Below are 12782 nucleotides of genomic sequence, written 5' to 3'. Positions count from 1 at the left end.
CAGCAGACTGTCTTTGGACTTGAACCACAACTCTCCCCTGGCCTCCAACCCACTGGCCTACCCACCATATTTTGGACTTGCCAAGTCTTCACAATTATGTGAGCCAATTCTTCAGAATAAATCCTTCCATATATATGTATATCTATACATATATACTGTTCATTCTGTTTCTCTTGAGAACCCTAATACAGGATAATATTTGGGTCAGAACCTAAATTCAAGATGGTGAGTACCTCTAAGAAGGAAGGAGAAAGGGATTGGGAATGATATACAAGAAGCTTTAGCTGTACTGTAATGTTTTATTTATTTTAAAAAATATGAAGCAAATACAGCAAAAATAAAGCTTTGACAAAGCTAGGTGATTGGTACACAGTATTTGTTATAACATCTCTGCTTTTCTGTCAGCTTGAAATATTTCATTATAAAACAAATTATGGATCAAGAAGGTAGATTTAGAATTCCAGTGAAACAATAACAAAATTAATTTATTATATCCCTTCCTTGATGGATAACTTTTATTAGCTCCCTGATGTCTTCAAAATAAATTCTGAACTATTTATACTGGCTTTCACATTCTAATCCCAACCTACTTTTCCAAACTTATTGCCCACTACTCTCTGTATCAGTTGGATATAGTTAGGCATTTTGCTCTCTCACTGTGCCTCAGACACCTCTTACACATTTCTACCTCATATCTTTCATTCATTCCCTCTTTTTTCTGAAATACCATTGCTCCTCCTTCTCATCCTTTAAGACCCATTTTTCCTGATCTCCTCTGTAAAGCCTTTCCTGATCTCCCCAGGCCTGCAATAATGTCTTTCTAAAATTCTGTGTCACCTGGCTTAACGTATCAGGGTACTTACTTACATATGGCCTTAGATCATTGGTAGACTTTCCATTTACACTGGTCTTATCTACCAGTAAATAAAACATAAATGGTATAAAAATGTAAAAATAGTATTGCCACTAAGTTTGGCCATTCCTCGAAAATTATCATACGACTGAGCATTCCAATCCTAAGTATATACCTAAAGGAACTGAGATCAGGGACTTGGACAGATATCTCTACACCAGTGTTCACTACAGCATTATTTGCAATAGGCAAAAAGTGGAAACACCCAAGTGTCCATTAATGATGAATGGATAAACAAAAGTGGTATATATATATATACAATAGAATATTAGCCATAAAAAGGAACAAAGTTTTCATACATGCTACATCATGGATGAACGTTGAAAACATTAAGCTAGTGAAATAAGTCAGACATATAAGGACAAATACTGATTTCATGATTCCACTTATATGAAGTACTTTGAAAAGGCAAACTCATAAAAACAAAGCGGATGAGAGCGAGAAGGGCAAATGTGGGGGTCATTACAGAGTTTCTATTTGAGGTGATGAGGAGCTTTGGAAATAAACAGTGATGATGGTTGGACAATGTGAATATAATTGATGCTGTTGTATTGTACATTTTTAAAATGGTTAAAATGGCAAATTTTATGTTATATAATTTATAAATATAAATATATATTTTACAATTTTCAGAAGTTAATAATGTAATATAAATATAAAGTTAATAATGTAATTTAATTATGTACTTTAAATGAGTGAAGTATATGGTATATAAATTACATGTATTTCAATTAATCTGTTTAAAGAAAAAACACAAGATACTGCTTCATACCCACTAGGATGGCTGGCTAGAATCAAAAAGTTAGATAACAACAATTCTTGGTGATAATATAGAGAAATTAAAACTCTCATACATTGCTTGTAGGAATGTGAAATGGAACAGCCACTTTGGAAAGTAGTTCTGGCAGTTCTTCAAATGATTAAACATATGACCCAGAAATTCTACTCCTAGATATATTCCCAAGAGAGTGAAAACATATGTCACACAGAAACTGGTACATGAATGTTAGTTGCAGCATTATTTATAATAGCCAAAAGATGAAAACAACACAAATGTCCATCCATAAGTGAATAAACAAAATGTGTATATCTGTACAATGGAATATTATTTGGTCATAAAAATGAAGGAAGTACTAATGCATGCCATGACATGGATGAACCTTGAAAACATTATGCTAAGTGAAAGAAGCCAGTCATGAAAGACCACAGACTGTATGATTTCATTCATATGAAAGTCTAGAATGAGGAAATTTAGAGATGGAAGATTGATTAATGGTTGCTTAGGGCTGGGGGGTCATAAAGGATGGAGAGATAGAAGAGTAATGACTAAAAGAACAGGGTTTCTTTTTGAGGTGATGAAAACATTATAAAATAAACTTGATGCTACCTGTACATATCTGTAAATATACTAGAAACCTTTGAATTATATGATGTGTAAATTATATCTCAAGCTGTTTAAAAAAATAGTCCCTTGATAATCTAAGACTTGTACAGAGGAAAATATAGTAATGCTTTTAGTATAAAGCATATTGATGATGTCCGTCTTTGACCTATCCCATATATACAACAACCTTTCTAGGAAGAATCATTTAACATTCTTTTGTCTTCATAGGAAGTGCCCCAAAACTGGAATTAAGGATCAGACTTTTCTGTAGGAAAGTCCTGCTTGATCATTGGACACATCGAAGTGATTCTGCTTTTTGGTTGACGCGTATATTAAAACCATGGCCAATGGTGAATCAGGCAAGATTATTGTATATAATTTTTGGACCAATATCTCCTCAAAATGGTGAGCATCTATCTTTTAGGGATATATGTTACAACACTGGTTAATTAGTTTTACTTTAGGAAGTATCTTTTTGTACTTGCTCAGTTTCATCATTCCTAATGACTAAAATGAGTTTTGTGATTTATACTACATTAACTTGTACGTAACGTAAACTTCCAGCCAGTAATTATTCCAAATCCTGCAGGCCATTACCAAATATAGTCCAGTCATGTCTAGTTTACCTAAAGTAGCTGCTTTTCATTTTTAAGTATTATCTTAGCTCAAGGTTATGTTTGCTGCTGCAGGGGATTAATAGTGCCAATGAAGGAAGTAGTAGTTGGAATCGATGTTTTATTTCCTTCTGGGTGTGTATGATTTTTGCAATTTTTTGCCTCTCTAAGTTCTATTTAGATTAATGTTAAAACTAGCATGGAGTTCTTTAGTTCACATTATTGCCTCATGTCAGGAGGTAAACAGTTTAAAGTAGGTTGAATAGCAGCAGGACATCAATCTGGGATTAAATTTTGTTCTGTGTAATTCACGAAGAGGATTGGCTATAGGTACATAATCTAGAATTGACTGGATTACTCTGTTTTGATATAAATGTTCGGAAGATACTCAAATATAGCATGCTTTCTCTTTGGAAAGATATCAATAGATTTAACTTTATTTTATTTTAGTAAGGTCATATCAATTGTTCATACCAATTTCTGTTATAGGGGTAGCATTATCTTTGAACTAGAGGCATTATTCTGCTTGGTGAAACTACCGTTTTTCCCTTCCTTTAGCTATTGTTTCTGTGCTTCATCACATCAGTCAGAGACATTCAGATTTATACTGTTATCAGAATTAATCTTTCCTTATGAAAATAGCATATATAAATAATGGGATTCCATTATGCTATCCAATTTCTTTTTGAAAAAGCTCATGAAGTCTATCACAAAGACAACTATTCTGTAATAGCCTAGTTTTTGTTTCAATTATCATTCAGGACAGGTGGTTTGGCAGAAAATGATAGAAGAAGCTACAGATGAATCCAGTCTGAAGGGTTTAGCTGATGCCATTAAATTACTATATGACACGGGCACCAAAGAGTGGACAGCAGATGATGTTATCAGTCTGGTAGATGAACTGTCAGGTAAAAGTATATATTTACCACACAGAGTGACAGAAATGTTTTATTAGAATACAGTTATAACATTGTAAGGGTAATTCTACAGGTAACAAATGGATTATCTATTAGAAATCACTAAATGCTCTAAAATATTTAAGATTTGGCATTATGTTTGAAGAAAATACATGTAATTAACTTTCCTCCAATTGCCAATTTATACATATATATGCTTATTACTATTATTCTTTGAAAGCATAATTTAATTAGCTCAATTAGTCCCATTTTGCAAGTTCTCAGAAATACTTCCTAAGCTGTCAGAAGAAAGCCCCTCCTATTGGTACAGGAAAGATGAAACAATTTTTCCCATTTGTGCATAATCCTTTAGATTTTAAAGTTTACAGGAGTTTTTTCCTTACACAGGATTAGACCACCTTGCCTGTTGATCTGTGCTTAGGAGAAATTCTTTGACTATATTACTAGTACATTTGTAAGAACCATCATAACTTGGCAATTATCTCTGTCTCTAGTGAATGCTTTAAATGAAAAACTAAGGCATTTTTCTTAGCTTTTCCCTTGGCACGACTTGTATTTCCAATAAGGTGATAAAATATTGCTTGTATTTAATGATGTTTATTATAGCTATTATGCAATTTCTCATTAAATAACTGTTATTCCTCTAATAAAAGTGGTTCCCCATGAGTGGCTTCTAGAGAATAATGCACATCTCCTAATCCTAAGTGGGAACAACATCTGTTTCACTTTCATGGCCAGTAAAGCTGTGAATGGACGGGCCACTGAACTGGCAAGGCTGATAGTCTATTTTGCTTTGGTAAGTAAAAATAATCAGTTTTTCTCTAGCAAGTTGTTTAACATTATAATTGACCTACCAGGGAGCCACCCTTAAGGAACTGCAATATGTACCACACATCTTGAAAGAGTAACTATCTAAGTATGTGTTTTTATATATACTTTTCAAAGTATATATAAAAGCATGTATATTTATATTTTCATATATGCTTTAAATTTTTTCAAATTTATATAATAAACTACCATATTTGAAAGCATTCCTTTTATTAACTTCTCCCCACTTCATGTCTAGATTGTTGTTATACAGTTCTGGCAAGTTGTGTTCTTTTTTTTAAAATTTCATTTAAGACAAGCACTCCTTATGATTTGCTTCAGAATAGTCAGTGGGCAGCATGGAGAGGATGTGATGACAGAGATAAAATTAGATTGGTAACTGTTGAAGCTGAGGAATGGGTACTAGGTGTTCATTATACTATTATCTCTACTTTTATACAGTTAAAATGTTTTTCAAAATGAAACATTTAAAGATATATTTAATATTATCTCATTTAATATAAATTGAGTGTTTTACTATGGGCCATACACTGTGTGAGATCCTAAGATTATGGCAATCAGTAGAACAAATCTCTGACCAAAACTTCTTACAGTCTTTCTAAGGATACCAAGATATATATAAATTAGTGTGATAAGTGCAAAAATGTATGTAAAAAAGATACAAACAGAGGTAGCATAGAGGAGCCAATATTGGATGAGTGTAAAGCAGAAAGGGCTTCCCCTATCCCAGTAGAAATAGGTTTTTTTAAATGAATGGAAGTTCACCATGCAGATAGAGGGAGGAAATTATTCAAGCAAATACCTGCATATATTACATAGAAATCTCATTTATTTGGCTCCCTTCACAGATGCCACCCCAACCAGCACCTCAAAAGCAATGAAATATCTTCATGTAATTGTAGATTAATGATATTAAAATGAATTTTAAAAAATAAAAATAAAAAAAGCAATGAAGTAATCTTCCAGTTGGCTATTGTAAGGAGCAATTGAATGTAATCCATTTCCTGTGAAATGAAGTAGGATTTTTACTAATTCAACTGCTTAAAACATGAAGGAAAACTCTGTGGCTCTTTTAAAAATGTGAAAATATGAAGAAAGCTACTCAATTAACTGTGTTCTTAATATAAATATTTAGTGTCATAATTAAGCAGATTCCCTAAAAAAAAAAAAAGAAAAATGGAACTGCAGGGCTATATTCACAGGACTGTAAGTAGCTCCACATTTTTTCTGAAGAATAAAATTGTAGAACAGGAGGAGGAAGTGGGGTTAGATAGGAAAGGAGAGGCTGGCGAAGAAGGCCTTGTCAACCATACTGTGGAGTTTGAGCATATCCTTTAACAGGGATACATTGAAAACTGTTAGGAAGGGAAAGACTTCTTTTTATCAGTTTTATATTACTGGAAGGTCACTTTGGCAGCACTCTAGCACACATAAGGAGAGGAAGTCATGTGGGGTGGAGAAGCCTTCTCTAGAAACCTCTGATTAACATCTCATTTCTGATTATTAATTTTCTCTAAATGGCCTCAGATTTGTCTTTATCTTCATTTATTAATGGGGTTCTTAAGCCTTTGTATGTGTGAGGTAAGTCATCTCCCAAAATAGACTGCAAGCTCTGTGAAGTCCAGGACTATGTTGCTTGTTACTTTTTTTTTTTAAGTCTTTATTTTTATTTTTATTTTTTTTGGTATCTTTAATATACACTTACAGGAACAACACTGTGGTTACTAGATTCCCCCCATTATCAAGTCCCCACCCCATACTCTACATTATAGTCACTGTCCATCAGCATAGTAAGATGCTATAGAATCACTACTTGTCTTCTCTGTACTATACTTCCTTCCCTGTGCCCCCACACACATTATATGTACTAATCATAATACCCCTTATTGCCCTTATTCCCCCCTTCCAACCCATCCTCCCCAGTCCCTTTCCATTTAGTAACTGTTAGTCCATTCTTGGGTTCTGTGAGTCTGCTCCTATTTTGTTCCTTCAGTTTTTTCTTTGTTCTTATACTCCACAGATGAGTGAAATCATTTGATACTTGCCTTTCTCTGCCTGGCTTATTTCACTGAGCATAATACCCTCTAGCTCCATTCATGTTGTTGCACATGGTATGATTTGTTTTCTTATGGCTGAATAATATCCCATTGTGTATATGTACCACATCTTCTTTATCCATTCATCTACTGATGAACACTTAGGTTGCTTCCATATCTTGGCTATTCTAAGTAGTGCTGCAATAAACATAGGGGTGCATATGTATTTTTCAAACTGGATTCCTGCCTTCTTAGGGTAAATTCCTAGCAGTGGAATTCCTGGGTCAAATGGTATTTCTATTTTGAGCTTTTTGAGGAACCTCCATACTGCTTTCCACAAAAGTTGAACTAATTTACATTCCCACCAGCAGTGTAGGAGGGTTCCGCTTTCTCCACATCCTTGCCAACATTTGTTGTTGTTTGTCTTTTGGATAATGCAAGGTGATATCTCATTGTGGGTTTAATTTGCATTTCTCTGGTAATTAGTGATGTAGATCATCTTTTCATGTGTCTATTGGCCATCTGAATTTCTTCTTTGGAGAAGTATCCTCTGCCCATTTTTTAATTGGGTTATTTGCTTTAGCTCTTTGTATATTTTGGATGTCAACCCCTTATTGGATATGTCATTTATGAATATATTCTCCCATACTGTAGGATGCCTTTTTGTTCTTGATGGTGTCCTTTGCTGTACAGAAGCTTTTTAGTTTGATATAGTCCCACTTGTTCATTTTTGCTTTTGTTCCCTTGCCTGAGGAGATATGTTCATGAAGAAGTTGTTCATGTTTATATTCAAGAGAGTTTTGCCTATATTTTCTTTTAAGAGTTTTATGGTTTAATGACTTACATTTAGTTCTTTGATACAGTTCACGTTTACTTTTGTGTATGGGGTTAGACAGTGATCCAGTTTCATTCTCTTACATGTAGCTGTCCAGTTTTGCCACCACCACCTGTTGAAGAGGCTGTCATTTCTGCATTGTATATCGATGGCTCCTTTATTGCATATTAATTGACCATATATGTTTGGGTTAATATCTGGACTCTATTCTGTTCCACTGGTCTATGGGTCTGTTCTTGTGCCAGTACCAAATTGTCTTGATTACTGTGGCTTTGTAGTAGAGCTTGAAGTTGGGAAGCAAGATCCCCCCTGCTTTATTCTTCCTTCTCAGGATTGCTTTGGCTATTCAGGGTCTTTTGTGGTTCCATATGAATTTTAGAACTATTTGTTCTAGTTTATTGAAGAATGCTGCTTGTTACTTTTATAATGCCCAGTATAGTGCCTCACACATAATAAGTTGTCAATAAATCTTCCCTGTCAGGTTAACATTACTTAGTTACACTACTATCTACTATGTAGTTTTATTTTCATGCTATATATTACTTGGCTATGTGAGTTAAATTGTTCATTTAGAATGTTAGTAAATGAACCATTTTCTTTTCAGTCAGTTATAACTGTTAACATATAGTCTTTATTTTAAATATTTATCTTTTAAATAATAGAGAATAAATATTCCCTACAACTCTGAAGTTGTACCTGTCACCCTCCTTGGGCCTCTTGAAAATAGAGGCCTAGTCTTTATGGATTACCATTGTAACTCCAGCTCTTAGCATGTGCTCAGTATATATTTATTGAATAGATGAGTGGAAGTCTTATTTTTCCTGTTTAATAATTGTTTTCAGTATTAGTTCCTACATTAATATGTGATGGTATTCTTGGACCAGGCCTTTATTTATAATTCTTCCCGCTAATATTATTGTACCATTTGAAAGCAAAGGACTATTAGGTATAAGAACATTCCTCACTTATAGGCTGAATATGATGTCATGTGTAATAAATTATATAAAATCATAAACCACCATTGTTAATACTATTTTCAAATTCTACAGCTTTCTTCATGTGAATATTTACCATAATGCTTTGTGTGTCTAAATTAGGTATGTGAGAAAGAACTATACTGTATGGATTGGGCAGTTAAAATGATGCAAAAAGTTTGTAAGGTATTTAGCACTCCAGTGGAAGGAAAGAACTTCCTGCAGAGTGTGGCAAAGACATTTGCATATGTTATACTGGAAATACTACAATCACTTATGTCTGGTGAGTACAAATGTGGATGGGCTGCAGGTGTGAATAAAATGCATTCTAGTCTCCACTTAAGACATATAATTCTGTGTAGACTTATTTATAAGCTAAGAATAGAAGAAGCAGACATTTTCTGTGTGCTTATTTTTCCATGAGATATATTTAGCTCCTCGTTTTGTCACTTTTTAAATCTGGTATGGAGGTTTTAGTGGAAAGCAAAGTTGAAGAGTCTGCACTAAAAGGAACCAATTTCGATTTTGCACAGCAAAATCTTTCTTCTTTAAGGTATCATTGATATACATTCTGATGAAGGTTTCACAAGAAAAACACTGTGGTTGCTACATTCACCCATATTACCGAGTCCTCCCCCACACCCCATTGCAGTCACTGTCCATCAGTGTAGTAAGATGCCACAGAGTCACTACTTGTCTTCTCTGTGCTATACTGTTTTCCCCATGACCCCCGACACACTATGTATACTAATCATAACCCATCAATCCCCTTCTTCCTCCCACCCGACCCACCCCGACCCACCCCTCCTCTGTGGTAACCGCTAGTCCCTTCATCAAGTCTGTGAGTCTGCTTCTATTTTGCTTTGTTGTTATACTCCACAAATGAGGGAAATCATTTGGTATTTGTCTTTCTCTGCCTGACTTATTTCACTGAGCATAATACTTTCTAGTTCCAACCATGTTGTTGCAAATGATAGGATTTCTTTCTTTCTTATGGCTGAATAGTATTCCATTTTGTATATGTACCACTTCTTCATCCATTCATCTACAGATGGGCACTTAAGTTGCTTCCATATCTTGGCTATTGTAAATAGTGCTGTGATAAACTTGGTTTTTTTTCTAATTTTATTTTTTATTTTTATTTTCTTGGGTATCATTAATGTACAATTACATGAGCAACATTATGGTTACTAGACTGCCCCATTATCAAGTCCCCACCCCATATCCCTTTACAGTCACTGTCCATCAGCATAGTAAGATGCTATAGAATCACTACTTGTCTTCTCTGTGTTATACTGCCTTCCCCATGCCCCCCCACTACAATATGTGTGCTAATCGTAATGCCCATTTTTCCCCCATATCCCTCCCTTCCCACCCATCCTTCTCAGTCCCTACCCTTTGGTAACTGTTAGTCCATTCTTGGGTTCTGTGAGTCTGCTCCTGTTTTGTCCCTTCAGTTTTTTTCTTTGTTCTTATACTCCACAGGTGAGTGAAATCATTTGATACTTGTCTTTCTCCACCTGGCTTATTTCACTGTGCATAATACCCTCTAGCTCCATCCATGTTGTTGCAAATGGTAGGATTTGTTTTCTTCTTATGGCTGAATAATATCCCATTGTGTGTATGTACCACATCTTCTTTATCCATTCATCTACTGATGGACACTTAGGTTGCTTTCATGTCTTGGCTATTGTAAATAATGCTGCAATAAACATAGGGGTGCATATGTCTTTTTCAAACTGGGCTGCTGTATTCTAAGGGTAAATTCCTAGGAGTGGAATTCCTGGGTCAAACGGTATTTCTATTTTGAGTTTTTTGAGGAACCTCCGTACTGCTTTCCAGAATGGTTGAACTAATTCACACTCCCACCAGCAGTGTAGGAGGGTTCCCCTTTCTCCATTTCCTCACTAACATTTGTTCTTGTTTGTCTTTTGGATAATGGCCATCTTAACTGGTGTGAGGTGATATCTCATTGTGGTTTTAATTTGTATTTCTCTAATTATTAGTGATGTGGAGCATCTTTTCATATGCCTGTTGGCCATCTGAATTTCTTCTTTGGAGAAGTGTCTGTTCAGATCCTCAGCCCATTTTTTAATTGGATTATTTGCTCTTTGTTGAAAGGTTGAAAGCAACCTTTATATATTATGAATGTCAACCCCTTATTGGATATGTCACTTATGAATATATTCTCCCATACTGTAGGATGTCTTTTTGTTCTACTGATGGTGTCCTTCGCTGTACAGAAGCTTTTCAGCTTGATACAGTCCCACTTGTTCATTTTTGCTTTTGTTTCCCTTGCCCATGGAAATAAGTTCATGAAGAAGTTGTTCATGTTTATATTCAAGAGAGTTTTGCCTATGTTCTCTTCTAAGAGTTTATGGTTTCATGATTTACATTCAGGTCTTTGATCCATTTCGAATTTACTTTTGTGTGTGGAGTTAGACAGTAATCCAGTTTCATTCTCTTACATGTAGCTGTCCAGTTTTGCCAACACTAGCTGTTGAAGAGGCTGTCACTTCCCCATTGTATATCCATGGCTCCTTTATCGTATATTAATTGACCATATATGCTTGAGTTAATATCTGGACTCTCTATGATTTTTATTTTGAACTCTCTTTCAGGAAGATCGGTGAGTTCAGTTTCATTTGTCTCTTTTTCTGGTGTTCGTGAGATTTTTGTTTGAACCAGGTTCCTTTGCTGTTTCATATTTATATGTGTCGCACTCTAGTGCCCAGAAGCTCTAGTCTCTGGATCTGCTCAGCCCCTGCAGTGATGTTGGGTCACAGTGGAGCGTTGCTGGTGCCTGCCGGGAGGAAAGAGGTGTTTCCTGCTTCCTGGCTGCAGTGCCTGTCTCCACTGTCAGAACCAGTGGGCCGGCACACAGGTGTAAGCTTCTGTGCTTTGTGTCTCTAGCTGCCATAGGCAGGGCCTCCCTCTGGCTGGCCTGACACCAGGACAAGGACTGCCAATTTGAGAGCTGGTGCCAGCAGGCCGGGAGGAAGGCGTGTCACAGTAGGGTTCCTCAGAGCTGAGTAGCCAGCCAGGGGCATGGAGTGCCTGAAGCTCCTGAAAGTTGCCAACCTGCTGGGCAGAGACAGCCTTGTCCACCTACCCCTTCTATGGCATAGCAGGCTCCGTGAAAACCCTGCTCCTTCAGCAGCCCTCTTGCTGCTAGGAAGCCTCTCAGACCGCCCACCTTTCCTTTGTCCCACAGTGGCTGCATGTGGATCCCCGTCCTCCACAAACAGCTGGAATCTCAGTATCTCCAAGTATTCCACCTGTCTTAGCTTTCCAACCCCTGTTCTGTAGATGTCTGTTGATCCATCTGTTCTAATGTGTTGTTCAGTGCCTCTGTGTCCTTACTTATTTTCTGTCTGGTTGATCTGTCCTTTGGAGTGAGTGGTGTGTTGAAGTCTCCTAAAATGAATGCATTGCATTCTATTTCCTCTAATTCTGTTAGTATTTGTTTCACATCTGTAGGTGCTCCTGTGTTGGGTGCATAGATATTTATAATGGTTATGCTCTCTTGTTGGACTGACCCCTTTATCATTATGTAATGTCCTTCTTTGTCTCTTGTTCCTTTCTTATTTTGAAGTCTATCTTGCCTGATACAAGAACTGTAACTCCTGCTTTTTTCTTCCTATTAGTTGCATGAAATATCTTCTTCCATCCCTTCACTTTTAGTCTGTGTCTGTCTGGGTTGCACAGCAAAAACTTTTAACTTGTTTACTTATCAAATATCATAATCATCATAACAATATCCTATATTTGCATAGTTTCAACATATATCACTTTACAGTTGTGTTAGGTAGCCAACATGATAATTAACCCCATTTTACAGATGAGAAAACTAAAGCTTAGAGAAATTACCTGACGTATCCAAAGTCATAAAGTTAGGAGCAGAGAACCTGAACCAGCATCCTTCCTCTGACTTCTAATCAGTGCTCTTATATAATCCCATGATTTCAATAGTTAATGTCTGACTTATACTAGTTAGTGTGAAGGACACTTAATTGGTCTTCTGTTACATATTATTAAGGAAAACTGGAACATCTTATGTTTCAAATAAATCATGTATTTAAAAACTTAATTGTCATTTTCTTTTCCCTACTGTCCATTCCTATGTATGGCATATAGGAGACCGTGATGAAGACGGCAGAAGCTTTATGAATTTGTTCCATCTTGTGCATGCTCAGGCTAACTTCCATAAGGAGGTCTTGTATTTGGCCATGAATACTGTCTCTACCTAAATGCTCAGAATCTCTTGCATTTAGAGACTAC

At 35.9% G+C, this 12782-nt stretch overlaps 1 protein-coding gene and 1 long non-coding RNA gene across 6 annotated transcripts in view; one reads left to right on the top strand and one right to left on the bottom strand.

Moving 5' to 3' along the window:
• Positions 1-12782, bottom strand: part of LOC118967020 (uncharacterized) — a 64387-nt gene that overhangs the window by 43960 nt on the left and 7645 nt on the right. The window lies entirely within an intron of this gene.
• The window catches only part of FBXO47 (F-box protein 47), a 23685-nt gene extending 10903 nt beyond the window's left edge, over positions 1-12782 (top strand). Inside the window, exons 7-11 of the mRNA XM_017680950.3 lie at positions 2526-2702; positions 3673-3819; positions 4482-4624; positions 8625-8784; positions 12639-12782. Of these exons, the coding sequence (XP_017536439.3) occupies positions 2526-2702; positions 3673-3819; positions 4482-4624; positions 8625-8784; positions 12639-12751 (740 nt within the window). The 3' untranslated portion in view covers positions 12752-12782. The remainder of the gene's footprint in view (positions 1-2525; positions 2703-3672; positions 3820-4481; positions 4625-8624; positions 8785-12638) is intronic.

The sequence above is a fragment of the Manis javanica genome, chromosome 4 (genome assembly GCF_040802235.1).
Source record: "Manis javanica isolate MJ-LG chromosome 4, MJ_LKY, whole genome shotgun sequence".
NCBI lineage: Eukaryota > Metazoa > Chordata > Mammalia > Pholidota > Manidae > Manis > Manis javanica.
The sequence above is the reverse complement of the archived record's forward strand: the minus strand, read 5'-3'. Positions and strand labels throughout refer to the sequence as shown.